We start from the raw sequence: 19,089 nt of genomic DNA, 5'->3' as shown, positions 1-19,089 counted from the left end.
TGCAAAAATATTCACGAGTGGAAAAAGGAAAAAAAGCGCCTTATTTCCACACATCTCAATTTTGATCCATACATTTTAACTGTACTTTAAAGAATTAATTAGCAACCAATTTTTCACAATTTCATCAGGGGTAGATATTTAAAAATGGAATAACAATAGATCAGTAATTCTATCCACTTTTGAAAATTGGCTTAACTTTTCTTGCACAGGCCATTTTCAATTAAGCAGGAAACGCCCTTCTACTGCCTCTAGTGGAATGAGGAAGAACTACAGGGCAGAAAACAGACGATGAGTTCTATCCAATTTGGTTTGGTAAAGGAAGGTTTGGATCATGCTGTTGACATAGATAGAGGGTATTTGAATCAAATATGACATGAATGGCTATGTTTGGTCAAAAATGGCCATAGACCAGTGCCAGATTATATTTTTCTCATGGGCTATTTGGGCGACTGCTGTGCTCGACAGAAAAGATGAAAAAAATATATTTTTACGCAAACGTCTTAAATAAATATCAAACTTATCTAGCTTTTGATCCACTAAAACATTTTTACAGTAATTTTATACTATCCTTCACCACAGCAGCATGACAGACTAAAACAGGAAGAATGAGAAACAATTTTGACTTGTTATTTATTTAAAAGTGATTATTAATGCCAAAAAAAAAGGGAAAAGTCAGAATTGATTGTAATGTTTTAACCATTGACAAACAAATGTGATATAACAGCAGGATAGCCACTACACTTTTGCAAAAACAATTAAGATATCGAATCCGATTTGCAATTTTTCAGTGACAACAACCAATACTGTAAAAAACTTTAAAAGTAGTTTGAACACACAAAATTCTTACTTTAGAGAATATCACATTATTTCTGTGCATAAAAATGTGGTTGTTGTTTATTTATTATCTTACTTCATGGTTGGTTCACACTGACGATCTAATGTCTTCTCTGATTTTCCAATTCAAATCCAGCTTCAAGAACCATAAAAATACACAATTGAAGATTAAAACATTACAAGGGGGTGTGAAAACACAGACAATACTTCTGAACTGATGGCACTAAAGGTCTGGAAGATAAGTGAACAGGGCAATAGATCTTCTCCAGCCCGGCAGAGCAGAAATTTTCTTTCAGATTAATACCAGGCATTAAGCCGTAAAGTGATAATTTTTTTTGGAGGTCACGGTCAGATTTTACACCATGTTTGACTAATAGAAGTTTAAATTAGCAACAAATCATCTTTGTGAAATCGTGCAAACACAGGCGTTTTAATTGACTGAAAGGTGTTTATGAATCCTTCAGATGAGACGTTTCCACAGAGTTTAATCTCAAAGACCTTCACGCACGCTCATTCACAGAAAGGACGCCGCTCCTCTGAGGCCATTCTGATGTTGGTAATTTACATAATCTCTCCGGGTTTTCCTGCCGTCTAACCGTCCTTGATGTGAAAACTCAGCCATTTCATGTAATTACTCCACACGCCACACAAGAAACAGAGCACTCAGCTGCATCCTGATGAGCAGCCAGTGGCCTCCAGAGATGTAATCAGCCTGGCTGACCCCCTGACTCCATTTCAATTTGATTGGTAACGCATAAGTCACCTTTATGATCGGCCCTGCGGCGTTCTGCAGCCAAGTTCAGCGCGCTGGACATAAAAGAGCTTCATGCTTTGCTGCAGATCAGTCGCTACTCTATCCTCACAATTTCCATCACTTAATAGGATTAAAGCCATCTGTTCGTGTTTCAGCCAGAGTCAGCATGTCTATCTCCCAGTTATGCAAATAGCCTTTGACTCAAGACCATTCATCTGCAATTCAGCAGGTTTTGATGCCACAGAAATGGGATCGGCCTGTGATTCACCGGCACGTTGGGTGGGATTTATTTCTCAATTTGGCAGATATATGGATCCTGTCTTCAGACATTATCAACTGTTGGCTCTGCCTCAGAGTGGATGAACTCCTTTCTGGCTGTCGTCAAGTTCAGGAAGACGATATTTTATTTAAATGTTCAACATGTATCTCCTTATTTGAGGAAAATCAAAAGCTCAACGGGGAGGAAAAAAAAGATCTGAATAAACAGATATCGTGCTTTCATAAAACATTCCCTCCCTGATCCGACGAGGGGGTTCACATGTGAAGAACCACTGAAGCATGTGAAGATGCCGGCTCTCCACATTTCAGACTAGTTAAACTGCCACCACCCATGTGCTGAGCAGATCTGTTGGACAATTCTCCGATCTCTAAGCCTGGACAGATGACACACAGAACAATGACTCCATCAATTTCCAAACGCAGGAAATCAAAGCATCACTGAGCTGCTCGTAAAGGACTCATAAATGTCTCAGTTGCTGCATAGAACGCGTCAGAAAGTTAGTTCTTCCTGTAAGTCGTCACTCTGCTGAATCTGGCTCCAAATGACTCCCATTCAGAAGCCTTTGTCTCCATCTGCATGAAGATCTGACTGGCATTTTGCTCAACATCTGCTCTTTACTGCTGCTGAATGCATCCTGCCTCACACTCAAATCAGGGGGATGACGAGGGGGGAAAAAACTCATTGTTTCTCAATTTATGGTGCAGGTGGATATCTGATAATTTTTTTTTTTTGGCTCTTGTGACACTGCAACAATCCAGTCTTACTGTGTGCAAAGAGGTTTCAAAGGATTTCATAGAAGGACTAAAACAGCTGCAGCAGCCAGTGAAGCTGTTCCCACCTGCACTGTCCTCCAAGAAATCCTGTCAATTACATCCGTTTTTTTTCCTCCACTATTCTGACTCAGCAAAACTAAAACTGCAGCTTGGAAGGCCACCGAGTTGAAGTCTGAAATGACCCGTGAATGAAAGCGGCAGCCGCTGCTGCAGCCGTGCCAAATGCACTCACTCACTCACTGTAAGTGCTCTCAACTCAGAACTCATTTCCTGACTCCTGCCCATCTCCCCATGAGGGAGCGGTGCTCTCTTGACCCACCCTTAGCGAGGCTTAACAAAGACGGTTCACATACAAGGACATGGTAATTGCTCACACTGCAATAAAACAAGCTTTCATCAGGAAAGGTGGTTGCAGGAACGCCACAAAGTGCCTTTCCATTGAGTCCTAACTTTCTGATGTCTAATTACAACTTGATCTTTTCTTGGGTGCGATACATTGTTCACGCGATCAGATATTCTGTGACTACAATAAGTTTGAAAAAGGTCCAGTCAGAGGGGATTGAAGCACCATTGCTTTCATTGACATAAACTCTTGTTTTGCATCGGTGCTGCAAAAACAAAGGTTTGCATGCTTTGGCATACCGGTGGCGCTTAATCAATCTGAGGTTTGGGCTGTTGTCCTTTAGATTTGCATTGCTGAGGTAAATAGAGGACAAAAGTCAGATTTATGTTGAAGTGCATTCGAGGGAAAGAAAGTTGTTTCTCTTTTCTATGTTTACATCTTTGTAACTTTTTGAAATATTTTGCCTATAATGAAAAAGGATCAAGATAAACAAAATATATTTTAATGCATTTCAACTTTGTAGAAAAGCGGAGGTGGACATAGTGTTTGCTGTATAATTAGGAGATTGAAGGATTTTTAGTAATTATTTGCCAACAAATGAAAAGGTCTAACTAGGAAGCAAGATTCATGCAGTGGAATTCTGTAAAACTATGATACACAGTTATCAAAAGTGGTCCTATTATTAATAAATGAGTCCAAATTATGTCAAAATTGATCAACTGCATCAGTTTGTTTCTTCCTGTTTGAAAAATGTCAGTCTTAACCCCCTGAACTGGTGCTTTGGCTCGGCCAGCGTCCTTCTTGATGCTCTTCCATCAAGATTCCTGACAGATATTGAGCTAGTCATCCATCACAAAGTCATCACCATGGACTCCAGTCCTGTCAAGCAGGTGATGCAGTAGGACTGATGCTCAGATTTATCTCTGCGACTGAGTTTTCTCAGTTCAGTTGCGTGTCCGGCTCGTCCGTCACACCTCCACCTGCCAAACACAACCATGATTAAGTTTCTTCCCTGCTTCCTGACGTGATGGAGTCGGCTCCTGATTTGTTGAAATTAGACCTTTTCGGCATTACGGCCTCCGGATCGATCTGGGACAGCAGCCAGTGCTCCATTAGTGAGCAGGCAGTGTACTCAGAGCCTTGATAAGTTTCCACTCCTGCTTAAAGTAAAGATTGAGAGATGGAGCGATGTGGAAAAATGAGAGATAGAGAAAGAAAATGTCTTCTTGCCTAAAGAGAGAAGTCAGTAAAAACTTTCCCTAATTGATTTATTCTGACTGTCAGTCTCTACTATAAGAGACGAAGGAACAGAAAAAGGTAGATTCAAAATTTAGTTCACCATTTAAGACAATCATTAAAAAAAGCAAACTATTAGCAAACGTTCATTGATGAACTTGCAAAATTAGTTCAGTTCAAAAGCTAGAGGCCCAATCCTGTGTGTTTATGAGAGACAACCCATCTTAAAGACTCATTGGGATCAAATTATGTTTTTGGTGTTGGTGTTTGGTGTTCTTGTAGCATTTTTCTGATGTTGGAGAACATATATGAAGAAAAATCAAGCTAAATTTGCATTTCTGAGAATTCTGTTTTCATATCGCTGTGAATCAGGAGCGGATGGAAAAAAATACTATTTGTAAAAGAGTGGAAAATACGCCTGACAGGCCACAAGCTCCCTGCTCCTAGCTCTAAGCAACGGAGAGGGGAAAGGTGGCGGGGTTCCCAAGAGGGGAATTTCCAACGAAGTACCTCCAGCTTGCAGAGACTATTGCCTAATCCTCCCTGCCCCTTTGACTTCTCCCTAACCCTACATTTCTCTCTCAAAATGAAGAGAAATGGAAAAAATGGTGTCTTCAAATTAGGACGTTAATACCTCTTGATGATGTCATCAATAGTTGTTGGTCATCTTCATTAGTGCATGCAAAAACAAAAACTAAATAACTACATTGATTACTTTCTACTGTGCTTCAGAGCACACGCACGTGAAGAAATGCGTTTTTCCGCTGTGTTGCGCTGTAGTGTAGAGGAGAAACGCATTTTTTCTGCAAGCATGCATTTCAAATCTTCTGCCCATGGATCCCTTTAGACTGCTTTTGTCAGCGTAAATGTCAAAAATTGGTTTTTATGAGGAAAAACCATTTTAAATCTGCAAGGGGAACATAGCCAAAGTGAATTTTTGTGGTCCAGAATAGTTTGACTTTTTATTTTAGAAAATAGTAAATTATTTTGAAACACTTTCGGACCCCAGGGATAGGAAGCACTTTGGATTTGGCAGATGTCCTAGAAAATGACACAGGCTTTTTTGATTTTTCAAAAGATGATCGTAGAAGGTCTTAAACAAACATTATATTAAAATAAAATACACTGTCAGACATGCTCCCTCTTCCCAACAACTCATATAAACCGTCCCATCCATCGATTTTCTTCCACACATCCAGGACAGGGTCATGGGGCAGCCAATCTAAGTAAAGATGCCCACACTTTTTCCTGCAGCTCCTCTGAAAGAATAGAGAGGCGTTCCCAGGCAGGCTGAGAGATATAGTCTCAACAGTGTTTGCTGGGTCTTCTCCAGGACATGCCCAGTATCCACACCAGGTGCCCAAGCCACCTTCACTGACTCCTATTTATGTTGAAGAAGCCAGAATGCTCATAGAAAACCCATACATACACGAGGAGAACATGCAAACTCCATCCACTCTACACAAACAGGCCCTGCTTCCTGAAACAATTTCAAGTTTTTATATTACTACTATGAAAAGCATGTTGTCTGACCTCAAAAATCTCATAGATCGCAGTAATAACCACATCTTTGCACAGTACTTTTACTATTTTTGACAAGGCAATCACTATTTCCATGAACACTTTGTTTCTGCTTCCATATCCAAGTAAATTCAGGGCAGCCGTACTGCAAAAGATCCTTCTTTGGCTCTTTGGGCTCTGATATAAATTGAGCTGACAACTTCAATAAGAACTATCTTTGCTCTTGGACGTAAACAACCAGGCTATCTCCTCAGTTACAGCAGATTTGCTGAACGTCGGAAACATCCAATCCATGATCTAGTTGCTGCTGCTTTGAAAATTGTGCATTGCTGCTCATAAAATGCACAAAATAGTTTACAAAGGAGTAGCGGCAGATGGAAAGCTCTCAGACAGAAGCAGGGATAGAAAGTAAGTTAGCCAAAATCTATTTAAAGCTGAGCAAAATCGATTCAATTAATCAAGAAGATGCAAGTTGGAGTTAGGCAAAGAAAAAAGGCAGACAGAATCTCTGATTAATCACTCTCGCAAGATGCCTTAAAATAATTTTACGGATCATCAGACCAGAACTGGAGCCCAGAATGGCTGTTCCATTTTAAGTAAAATCATACTTTAAGTGCACAAACACATGAAAGACTACAACAAAGAAGGGACACGTTCTGCTCTGGGCGGGTTTATTGCGGCAACACTGTGGCAAATAAAATCTTTCCATCAATTATCTGCAAGGTCATCCTCCTCTAATCAAAGCAGTCACTGGAGCACAATCCTGCTGAGTCCTGCAGGAGACACTGAAGCGCTGAATAATGTCTTCAGATTCTAGTCGAGAGGTTGATTTTCATTTTGATCTCAATCGACACCTCACAGTAACTAATGGGAACGCAAGCTACCCCGTCCCTGCTGCAGGGATGCTGTTGTGTTCGGTGGGGAGGATGCAAAACCTGTCAGGTTCAGTCTCGCTTTTATTAGTGCATGATTTGTTTTTTTATATCACAACATTTCTCTCTCTCAATGACAGAATCCTCACTCCCCGCCTTCAGAAATTGAGGAACCAACCTTTTTTTTCCCCCTATACAATCCTCGCGAGGCTCTGCAATGTTTATGTGAGTCAGTTAATGTATGGTTTATTAACTTCTGTCAGGGTTTTACGCTGCATCTGTTTAATTGCAAAACCTGCACTTGCAGCACAAGCTGCAGGAAAGACAAAAATGAAAAAGAAAAACGATGATCATCTTCTATTTGTCGATCTATTCCAGAAAGAATAACCTTTAATTGAGGAATGGATTTTTCTGGATTTGTATTTACAGACACATATTGACGCCCTGAAAAGCTAAGTGGTCTTTATTGTTATTTATGCAAATATTGCAAGTGGTTCGCATTAAAAAGTCATGGAGGATTGACTGTGCTCAGTCTCCTTGGATTTTATGACTGCATGGATACATTTTATGACTGTGGGCTAAAAGTCATAAAATCACACCCTAAGTGGCTCCAACAACAAAGCACTTTACGTAGATCTTATATTCTTGCTTTTGGAGAAATCGCTGGGACTGATGCTGATTGTTTTTGCTTGCTGAGTTTGATTTATGGGTGATTCTGAGGCATAAATTTGATGATCAGATGCAATGATTTAAAAGGCGTTTTCTCATTTTCAAAGTAACAAAAACAATAGCATCCACATCTGCAGCCGCTAGATCTCACAAGACAGGACAGATCAGATCATTTATCACAGTAAGAAAGTGAGACTAAACCAGGAAAGAACGGTTTTGGGCCATTAATCTGAGGCAATACTCAAGTTTGTCAATGTGAGACAGTCCGGGAGAGCAGTTCTGCTTTTGCAGGCCCTTTCAACAAGCTAAAGGAGAGGTTGAAGTTTACTTTTCATACACTATTTATATACTTCACAATTTAGTCTGACAAAGTATTCAGTTAGTATATTTCCTACACTATATGCATGATCTACTTGGTGTACTTGTACTGTCACTCAAGTTTTAGTTTTAGTTTTTGTAGATTTACTTATTCATGTTAAGCTTCTGATGTCATAGACATCAACATCAAAGCAGGATGTAATATACAAGTTTGATTATTTTTTTTAACGATATGGTTAACAATGCTACAGCAATGAGATGATCATTAAATTTGTGGAAGAAAACAATTTGAGCCTCTAGGCTTAAGTTAACAAAAAAAACGGTAATGAATTAAAGGCTTCAGTGATTCATCAGTTAGTTTAAAAGACGGTCTTTTTTTAATCTATTTTCTGTGTTGTTTTATAGAACATAAATTTCTGGAGAGCACCAGGAGTTCACTGGAAATTCTGAGTTGTGCATTGAACTGATGATGCATAGTAAGCCCTCCCCCATTTCCTATTATCCATCTCTCCCACTAGCTTACAGCCCCTCACATCCCCAACCTAACATTACCAGTGCAACAAAAATGATGAGCAGTATTAGAGCTATCCAGGTTTGAGCCCGATGCCAGCTCGGATGAGGAAAACAAAGGCGTACACGGATCGAGTCGTCTACAAGTGGATGTCTCCGAATAAAACAGAGCAGGAAGCTTAGAGCTTTCCGTGGTAGCTTCTACCTCACCTACAAGCTTTTTCCAACGGCATTTTTGTGTTTGCTCCTAATTCACAATGATTTGAATAAAGAAATACTAAGAAAGGCAATTTTAAGATTAAATTTCTTTATGTATGTCCTCAGTCATGAGAAAAATGCTACGAGAAGACCAAAAACACAATATTCATCAGAGTGGCATAGACAAAAAGTTTAGCTAAAGGTCAATGGATAAATATGGGTAAGTGGACTGCTGAAGACAGTTCTCAAAATTCATAATTAATTTTGTTAGCAGTTTTTTCTCAAATTTCCATGACTCTACGTGTGGACTAGAGTTTTGGTTTGCAGCACAGACATCCCAGCCAGCAGGGCCAAGTGGGCCCCATATGTTTAAAACCATATGGGGCCCTACTTGGCCCTGCTGGCTGGGAAACCACTGGATTATGGAGAAAGGTTGGAAAGCTGCAGCCTTTGCGGATGCCTTATAAAATTTAGTGAAGATGAGGCATTGTTCACGCCAGAGGTCATACATTTTAGCAACCAGCAGTTTTTCTTCAGGGGTGAAGATAACTCAAAGACTCCATGTGCATCCTTTAAGAGCAGCAGCAAACGTCATCCCAAGAACGTAAAAAAAAAACTTGTACTAAAGTGTGTAAAATACATTTTATGGGGGGGTGACTAAAAAAACATCAATAAAGATGTTTGTTGTCTATGAATATACATATATTTAATATGTTAAATTAGGAAAAAATGATTTTAAAGGGTCAAAAAAGTGGAGATTTTTTTAAAATCTCTCAGTAAAATTGAATTTTACTGATATTTTCGCAGCTTATGGTAAGATCTGAGCATCATAGTTTCTTTGCAGGAGCCGATGACCCCCCCCCCCCCCTTTTACTGCTCAGAATCGTGCCCCCCCCCCCCCCCCCCCTCTTGATTCATTAGCAGGACTCCAAGCCATCTCTTCCTTTACAGCCTCCATTAAATTCTTGCTCTCTTCTTTCAACTCTCCATGAATCCCGCCTGCATGAGTTTTTCATTCAGGGTAAGTGCTGCAGCCCTACTGTCGACATTTTTCAGGCCACACATCATTTTTAGTCAGGACCGCCCCAGCCAGCCCGTCAGCTCCGTCACTCTAAAAAGTATTCATAAAATGTAAATTCAGATCATTAAGAGTTGTGATAAAGAGCTGTGGATTTTATGTGTATCTGTTGTTTTCATTCAGATTTAAGAATGAAGAGACACCATGGCCCCTTATCTCCCAATAAACATGGAGTTAGGAGTAAATATACAGTTAGATTTTGTAGTTAAGCTGTCAGGAGAAAAAAAGGTTGGAAAAGTACAGGTTATTCCAAATGTTGCTGCAAAAATGAAGCAATAAAACATCTAAAATAAAATGTTTAGAGATACCTTGCAAGAAAAAAACGGATCACTGCAACTTTTTCTCATGTATTACGATATTTAACTATTACTTTTTTGATTTAACGCTATTGATGCTATAATATTATTGAACTTTTTGGGAACACTTGCTGCTGAGTGTCCCATCACAGATGTGCATGCAAAAACTTTCCTATATGTATGCATCATTATTAAGTTTGAATTAAGCCGGGCAGCCAGAATTTGGACATCACCGAAAGCTGTGCTGTGAATTTTAACATGTTACAAACAAAAAGCGCGAAAAAAATGAATTTTTATGCAGACTTTTCATAATGAAATTTTTCAATTATATACATTTTGACAATACTTGCTCAAAAGAATTAGATCTATCTGAAAAATAGAAAAGGCTTGTCTCGCCACACTGATAAAAACATAAATGCATTTTCATTTTTAGCCTGTAGAATTTATTTATCCAAATGTAGAAGACTTATTAATGCAGCGAGCTGACTGTGTCCTTTTCAGTAAATCTAATTTACTGGTACTTAATTTATTGGATTTTTTGTTGTTTTCTAGAAATACTTCTTGTGGCTTTTTGTTTATGATTAGAGTTTGTGTGGATGCTGACAGCACATCCTGATGAATAAAAATGGGTAGTGTCAACGTAAAGGGAAAGGTTAAAGCTGGATGGCTGCTGTGCTGTGGTTGTTCACATTTGCAATTCAAAGTCAAAACTTTTTTTTTGGTCACAGCTCCTGCCTGAATCAAAACTCTGTGAACTAAAGTAAATGACTTGTGTTATATTATGCAGAAGGAAGTAAGCACAGTAGTTTAAAAAGTTCATAAAATATTAGGAAACTTGCTCTCACAGTTTTAGGACAATAATCTAAAAAGTTACATCTTTTGTTAAGATAAAAACACTTAAAAAGATAATTAAACAAATATGAAATATAGATTTTTTTTAAAAACAATTAAAAAGATAATTAAAAAAATATGAAATATAGATTTTAATGCACAGTCAGGGTTAAAACCGATGATTTATTCTTAAATGAATGTTTTTTAACGATCCCAAAGATGTATAACTTTTGTTTTTAATAATAAAAGACCTTTCGCATTCTAAAAGTGACTTGTCATGGGTGGATTCTTTTTTTTTTTAAATATTCTTTTTACCCACAGAGGTGGAACGTCCGGCTGTTTTTTACTCTCCATGGTCTGTTTCCAGGAAACTCCCATTATAAATACAGGCTGGACCTGTAAGATGTAAGTTCTGCGTTTTTTTGAACTAGTGTTGTGTTTGAGGCAGAACCACTCCCTTTGACAGTCTCGGAAACAGAAAAGCTCTCATCATAGTAGTAGGTTTAGGGGCTGTCATCTGGACTTAGTTTTTAAACTTGGAAGACGTTTCACCTCTTATCCAAGAGTCCAGATTACAACCCTTAAACCTACTACTATGATGGAATCAACCTGGATGAATGACAGTCTCAATAGACAGAAAAGCTCTCAGTAAAAAAGGGAGGAAAGTCAATATTTACACTAACTGCAGATTTGTTTTTGGCACTATAGGCACATGAAGATAAAGTAGCTAATCGGTTAAAAAGGCTGATCTCCCCATTAAGTCCTGTTGTTAATGTTACTAGTGCATAGTAGTGCTGGAAAAGAAGACTCAGAAGTCTCCAAATACTGTTCTGAGTTTATTTGTCTCATGCAGAGGTGAAGGTGGTAAGAAGGACCGATTGGATTCAGGCCAACCCCTGCAGAAAAGGTTTGTCAGTCAACAGAAGATCTCCATCAGAGCTCAGCAGCCAAACTATGCATGTACAAACTTTCAAAGTCACCAGCAAATGCAGCTTAACCAGTCCTTTACCAGGCTGTGAAGTGCTGCTTTAGTCTGGACTCCAGATGACAGATTTCCCAGCAGAAAGCCTGCTGTTCTTATTTTTTTTTTTTTTACAAAATATTACATTTTTATGAAAAAAAAATCAAAACTGTGTTATGTTATCATACTGTGGACCTGTATTACTCCACACGTACCTATCTGGCTATGATCACTAATCATTATGAACTACTCCGCAAGTTCTATTACTCTTAATGTGACAAAATAAATCCCAAATTTAAATTTCTAACAATATCATTAATTTTTTTCATGAACCAGCTGAATGCCTTATAGGGTCATGGGTTGCTGGAGTCAAACCAGCAGCTATAGAGCAAAGGCTGTATTCACTCTGAACAGGGTGTCACTTTGCCACACACTCACATTCACACCTATAGGGACCATTTAAAGACACAGATTAAGCATGTTTGTGGACGGTCGGAGGAAGTGGAGTTTCCCTGGAGGAAATATGGTATGCAATCTTACCAAGAATTCTCATTTTAAGAGAAAAATTCTAGCCACAGAGACATACTTTCTTAAACTAAGATTATTTTGCTACTGAAAAAAACAGAAAAAATACATCATTTTCTTGAAACAATTATCTTTTATACATTCTTAACATTCAGTTTTTGCAGTGTGAATGGATAGATAGATGGAATGTGACCTTCTTGCAGTGAGGTGCCATACAGCCAACAATGGAGGACTTCAAAATGCAAAGGGTTTCTTGGTGCTAATGATACAGTGGACAATTGTCATTTCATAAAAATCCTTCTGTCTTTATATGTGTTAAATACAAAAATCAATCTTCTTCAACAAACAAAGTGAAAAGAACTCTGAACATTCAAGATAAGCTTTAATTATTAGTGGAAATATTATTTTTTCCATAAAAGTAGCATCTGCTTGACTCTGGAGTTGATCCCTGCGGGGAGCTTCATGGTTATTTGTCTCTGCGAGGTTCTGTAATCGACTGGAGGTCTGGACATTCTCTGCAGCCTGACGGATGACAGCTGGAAAAGAAGACTCAGACCGCCACAGAGATGGATGGTTACATCTGATTGTCTTCACCGCAATTCGACTGACAGATGCCTGAAACCATTTATTAAAGCTTTAATATAGACATCAGTTATAAACGGATCATACTTTATTCTGACATGACAGTTGTGACGCTTTAAAGCATCGTGCAAATCATTTTTAACTAAATGTGTGAAAACTTCAAAGAAAAATACCTGAAGTCAGAACCACCCAGGGAAAGCTCTCATCACCTGCGGCACCTTTGTGACTGCTTGCAGTGATCTTTCATTTGGTGTGAGGCTTTGGAGTAAAAATGACTCCATTAACCTAAAGGCGTATGCTTTATGCACGCTCATACCTGAGAATAAATGCCACACTTTTCAAACATAAAATGGAAAAGTGTGCTGAGCACACAGTATCCAGGCTGAAGCTCTGCTGCCTCTGCTCTTTCCTGCAGTGACTTGTGTCCAGCTTTAGTGCTCAGATTGCAGCACAGACCATAAGAAACATCGCTGTCTTTGGCCTGCACTCAAGTGGCACACATCAAATGAGCATTAAAATGCTTTCCGGTGATTACAAACATAAATCCAAGACAGAGAGTGAGAGGGAAAAACATCTTAATAAAATTGTATTGATTCTTTTTCTTAACTTTCCACTCATGAAAGAGACTTTGGGGTTTCTGATCGAAATCCGATTGTTCAGTGGCACCTTTTATCCCGGCCGTTTAATGCTCCACCGCATCCAGTCGGCTTGCATTAAGATTTCCACGTCCCCGGCAGAGATATTGTGGCGAGCAGCGTCAGCTTTACCGTAATGACTGAGATTTAATTCAGAGTAAAGAAAAGCCTGAAGGCGGAGTTGGAAACACAGGTATTCATTCAAGCAGCAGTGGCATTTCTGCTGACACAATGTGACCTTTACAGGTAATTGCCTGTTTTTCCTCATATTTGTACTGCTAGGACCAGGCCCCACAAGTTTTACAGTCCAGCATACAATTAGCCGTGCATGAGCCCTTCATTTGATGCACAGTTTGGTTTTGCTGCAGTTCACCTGAGGTCAGTCAGACTCAGTTACAAACATTTACGGACAATAATTGAACACCTGGCACAGGATCAACACTGAAACCTGATCATAAACTAAAATTTATAGCCCAATTTCATGACTGTCATTAAAAAACAAAACAAATGCACCTTTTATGCTTATAAACAGGAAAATACATCAGTATCTCATTATCGGATCTGTACTTAAAGATACAAATTTGATAATGATGATGGTAAGGGCAGACATTTTCTGAACTAATTTAGCAGATCCTCCGTTTCAGACTCTTATCAGTGTTGCCAAAAATACTTGTTGGCATCTTTTTAATCCAGCTATTGCTGATTATTATTCTTAAAGACCCACTCCGATGAATATTTGTGTTTAACATGTTCTTGTGGAATTTTTCAGATGATGGAGGACATATTTAAAGAAATCTAAGCTCAAAATTGCATTTCTGAGTATTTCTTTATTTATGCTGACAAAAAAAAAGCCTATTGTGATATAGGAAATTTGCTGGGCAGAGCCACAAGCTCTCTGCTCCACCCCATTCTGACGCAGCCACTACCAAATCTATAGGTAGTCGTGTTTTTTTTTTTTTTTTTTTGCATAGCTTAGCCAGGGGTTCAACTTAAACTCAAGTGCGACTTATATGGAATTTTTTGAAAAACAATTTGGCTCACATGTTCATTTTTTTCCACTAACAACCACTGGAGGACACTATAGGTACCTGTATCAGTATTTGCTGCTGACAGCAACACAGAGGAAGAACCTCTGCAGAGTTGTTCCAAAACAACACAGATGATGAAGAATTCAATAGATTTAGTGATTTCTGAATAATTATCATATGTTGAGCTGATATACTAGACACTTCCTCCTCTGTTTCATGAAGCTAAACATGGTTGCTATATATTCTGTCAGATGTTGTTACCTACTCTGTTGAAATGTCCGTTCTTGGTCCCATATTTTGTTAAATAAATTTCCCCCAATAGTGCAAATTATATTTGATGTTTTCTTCTTTATTAACATTTTTTGGCGGATGTGTGATTTATAACCCACAAAATACGGCGGATGCGTTTGTGTCTCCGTTTTCCTTGTCAGGCTCAAAACTGTACGATTGGGTAGCTCCAAAATTTCTCACCATTTTTGTTGCACTGCATGTCAGGCTGGGGTGTAAGCTAGCGGGAGAGCATGTAAACAGAGAGCTCTCAGCAATGGGGAGAGCTCCTCGTTTCGCCCACAACTCAGAGGCGAATTTCTAATGAACTTTTGAAGCTCCTACAAAATGACGCTGTTTTTTGTTTTTTTAATTGGATAAAAGCGGCACAACCATAATTATAAAGAACAATGGGAAATTATTCCAAAGACGATTGAGTTGATTTTTTATCCATTTATTTCTGTTGTTGGGGCCTAATGTTGTTTTTGTTGATGGGAACCAAAAAGCTCAAAATCAGCATTTCTCTGAAAAGCTTTTGATTAATTTAGTGATAATCAATAGGTTTCGATGTCAGTCTTCCCCTGGAGTAAAAAACAACAACAAAAGAAAGCAAAATGTAGATTAAGCAATATGCTAATCCAAGTGATGGTCATCTGAAACCTGCTACAAAAATCGAAACTCGTTTGTAAAAGCTAATGACAAACCCAGCCAAAATTAGGTTTTTATTTGTTCGTTTGTTTAGCAGATACTTTGAAATCTATTTCAAAAAGATTACTTTGAATTTAAAAACAAAAGCAACAATCAAATCAATAGAAATAACATTGAAAAGGCTAATTCTGTAATACTTTATGAGCACATTTGAAACCCAAACTTCTTGCAGCAGCTCATCAAAGTGCAAACACCGCAAAGGAGATCAATACTTGCAGGAACAGAATGTTAAAGAACATTTGTGTTTGTTTCTTTTAGTTCCTCTTTAAACGTTTTTCTCTTGAGTCTGCATGCCGAACAAAATGACCACTACTTAATTTAACAAATGTCATGGATGTGCAGCAATCTCAATATTTTAGAACCATTTAACTTTATTTTAGAACTTGCTTTCAAAATGTATTTATATCCAGTCATGCACATCTGTAACTTTTCAAGTGTGAAACAGTGTTTTTTTGTCATTTCCGCCTCTTGCAGCTCAGCTTGAACTTTTCGCACAAATCAATACAGAACATTAGTTTGAGAAACATTATCATTATGGCTTCCCGCATGCATCGCTGCAGTTTTCTCAGAAAGAAAATGGGCTTTCAAAGCAAAGTTCAGGAATTCCCTTTGGGTTTCGGAGATTTTTCGACAGTGAACAGAGTAAAAAAAAATTCAGTTGTTTTCTGTCTGACGAAAGTCAAAGCGGGATGCCAAGGACAGTGATAAAGCACTCAGGCCTCTGAGGCACGGAGTGTTTTACCGTCATGAGGAGATATTCTGCAAAATGGTGGAAAACTCATTTTGCGGCACCATTATCGGGATCATACACCTCCATGTCCTGGAGGCTGGAGGCATCGGTATTATCCCCTGTACTGCTAACACTGTTCCTGAAGGCGATGCTTCCTAGAAAAGGGTACACACTGCCTCTGATGAACAGGTCTCTGATGTTATAATAAGGCAGTTCTGGGTCCTGTCTCTCAGGTTTGGTGATCCCCTTCCCCTCCAGGGCTTTGTTTCTTTGATAGTACTTTGAAAACTTATTAAAGATGACAGAAATTGGCAGAGCAACCACCAGCAAGCCGCAGATGATGCTCACGGTGGCCACGAGCTTTCCTCCCACGGTCACCGGGCATATATCGCCATAACCAACGGTGGTCATGGTGATCAAGGCCCACCACCAGCCGGCGGGGATGGTTCCCAAATCTGTGTCCTTCTCCTCTTTCTCTGCAAAGTAGATAAGCGCAGAGAAGACAGAGATGCCCACAGAGAGGAAGAGAATGAGCAGACCCACTTCGTGGTAGCTGTGGCGCACAGTGGCGCCCAGAGCTCGCAGCCCAATGGAATGGCGGGCCAGTTTGAGGATTCGGAGGACCCTCATGAGCCGCAGAACCTGCACCACCCTTCCCACGTTTTCCAGGTCCTCGTTCTCCTCGGCGGTTTCTTCATCGGCCGTCTGCAGGGCTAAAGTGGCATAAAATGGCAGAATGGAAGCAACGTCGATGATGTTCAAAGGGTTGCCCAGGAACTTCTTGCGGGAGGGAGCCACAATCAGGCGGATGATGAACTCTGCCGAGAAGCAAGCAATGCATATCTCCTCCAGCACTATGAGAACGGGGTCCTCGATGGGCTTGTCGTTGTCGTCCACTCGCTGAAACTCAGGCATGCTGTGGACACACATGGCAATGATGGAGGTCAAGACCACGCTGAGGGACGCCACAGCAATGACCTTGGCAGCCGTGGAGTGAGCCGGATCCTCCAGCCTGAGCCAAACGTAGCTCCTCACCTCCGCACACCAGGCGCCTTTGAACTTTTCAAGATCTTTATCAAGAGCAGAGAGCTCCTCAAAGGAGGAGTCGAAGCTCGGCTGCTGGTCATCGCTCCGAATGTCCCAGTCCCTGTCCTCTATGAAGTCCTTCCTCTCGTGGTACCAGTTGTTGCAGCAGGGGCCGAGGTGCAGCTCCTGGATGCCCCAGTACTCGATTTCCTGGCTGAATGAGAAGACGCAGAACTCCTCCATCATGTGAATGCGTCCCGTGTGGTAGAAGTTGAGCACGCAGAGGAAAACCCGGGGGTTCCTGTCAAAGTAGTACTCCCTCTCCATCGGGTTGTAGTCGTCGCACAGCTCCAGGATGGCGTCCTCACTCTGGCAGTGCAGCAGGCGGGCCAGGCGCGTGCGAGGGAAGCGGAGCAGCGTGTGCGCTTCCACTCTATGGCGAACTCCGCCCACATTGAGATGGACCTGGTCCTTCTCGTTCCCACGGTGATGGAGGACTTCCCCGTAGCCCATAGTTCTATTGATACATGCAGAGAAAAATTGGTTTATCGTTTGAACAAAAGCTTGTAGCGTTTTTCTCTGAAGACACTATTGGTTCCTCTGCAGAAATCAATAAACCTGTGAGGAAACCGCTTAAGAGGCTGAGTTACTGTCACTTTTATCGCAGTAGGAGTCAAATTACAGGCAAGCTGGGAGGAAATAAAAGGCAACAAGTTCAAATAATTCAGGAACTTGCATCATAAACACATTTCTATTTTAAAAGGTTTGAGTTTTTCCTGCAGAATGTAAAGTTTACCCGCTCTTGGAGCCGTCCTAGCCATTCAAAAGAGTTCCTCGGCCGGTCTGGCTTCAATGCTGCCCCTGACAGCTGCAACCAGCAGGTCTCTGGTGGTTGTGAGGAGGTGCCGCAGCTCTGGGGACGGGACAAGAGGAGGAGGCGGGACAGCAGTTCTGTGGGAGCAGGGAGGAGGAGGAGGAGGAGGAGCGATTGGAGAGGAAGCCTGCAAACGTCTGCAAGGAAGGATTCAAGTTCATCAACCCAGATTTACTCTGTTGCTTTACCAATAAATCTGCCTTTGAGTGAAACGTCTGTATCAAAATCTGCCAGTGTGCAGAAAAAAAGATGTGACATCTTGAATATAGCTATGCAATATTCATCAGGGGCAAATCTTCCTTTATTTTTGGAAAGAAAAAACAACCAGATTCCAGTTTTTCTGTTACACCAAAGCAAAATGTAGAATCTGGAGTGTGCCGGTTCAATCAATTCTAATTCAACAATTATTAACACATTTAAATATTTTATTGCATTACTTTAAAAAAAGGTATTTTCTTTGATTTCAAAAATAATTTCTGATTTTGTAAATGGGACTTTTAAAAGGAACACTAACTCATGGTTGCAAAAAGTAATTTGAAAACCTTTCATGGATTCGTAGATGTAAATTTAAGGATGTAACCATTAATTAACTTAATCAATGAATCAATTTATTTACAGTTTAGATCAGTTTTGAAGAGTTGAGCAGACAAATGGTTTAAATAAATATTTGCAAATATTATATTATTACTATTAATATTATTATTGTTGAAATACAAAATTCTGGATTGTGGATTTCTACCTTCCATCCTATTCCTATACCATTTTATGTTTCATTATGTTGGGTGTGTGGGGCTTGTGGGTTTTGTGTGTGTTTTACAAGGATTTTTTGTGTGTGAAACTCTTAGTTTTTGCTTTTGGTTATTCATTTTTTACTTTATTGTGTACTGTACAATAACAACTTTCTGTTAAATGTGTTGAAAATTAATATAAATAAAGTTTGATTTGATTTAAATAAAAATAGATGACCAAATATACTTACAATATTTTCTTTCACCAAAACAAAGAACCAAATTAATTAGAAAAAATTAATCCAATGAAATAAATTAATTTACTAAAGCAAAGTTTGGTGCAACTGCACTTCTTGGAGTACAGTTTAAACAAAAGTAATAATACTTAAGAAGTAAATGACTATATTTCCTCACCTTTTGGATTTAATAGGATAACTTTTTTTCCTAAAAACATTGCTCCTTTTTGTGAGTTATCAAGTCAAAAGAAAATGTTAACATAAAAGTATGCTGTC

The 19,089-nt window shown here is 39.5% G+C and overlaps 1 protein-coding gene across 1 annotated transcript; it reads right to left on the bottom strand.

Annotated features, from left to right (window-relative positions):
• Positions 1-15,220: 15,220 nt before the first annotated feature.
• On the bottom strand, positions 15,221-17,921 carry kcns3b (potassium voltage-gated channel, delayed-rectifier, subfamily S, member 3b). Its single transcript, XM_004083571.4, has 2 exons — positions 17,772-17,921; positions 15,221-17,492 (listed from the first exon to the last, which is right to left on the bottom strand). The coding sequence occupies exon 2, from the start codon at positions 17,486-17,488 to the stop codon at positions 15,998-16,000; it is 1,491 nt and encodes a 496-aa protein (XP_004083619.1). The 5' UTR covers positions 17,489-17,492; positions 17,772-17,921; the 3' UTR covers positions 15,221-15,997.
• Positions 17,922-19,089: the final 1,168 nt, after the last annotated feature.

This window comes from Oryzias latipes, chromosome 24 (assembly GCF_053564925.1).
Source record: "Oryzias latipes strain Hd-rR chromosome 24, Olatipes_Hd-rR_3.1".
Classification (NCBI taxonomy): domain Eukaryota; kingdom Metazoa; phylum Chordata; class Actinopteri; order Beloniformes; family Adrianichthyidae; genus Oryzias; species Oryzias latipes.
This window is presented reverse-complemented; position numbering and strand designations above follow the sequence as displayed.

Excerpts from the sequence above, each read along its gene's own strand:
- kcns3b (XM_004083571.4), bottom strand. The coding sequence starts at position 17,488 with ATGGGCTACGGGGAAGTCCTCCATCACCGTGGGAACGAGAAGGACCAG.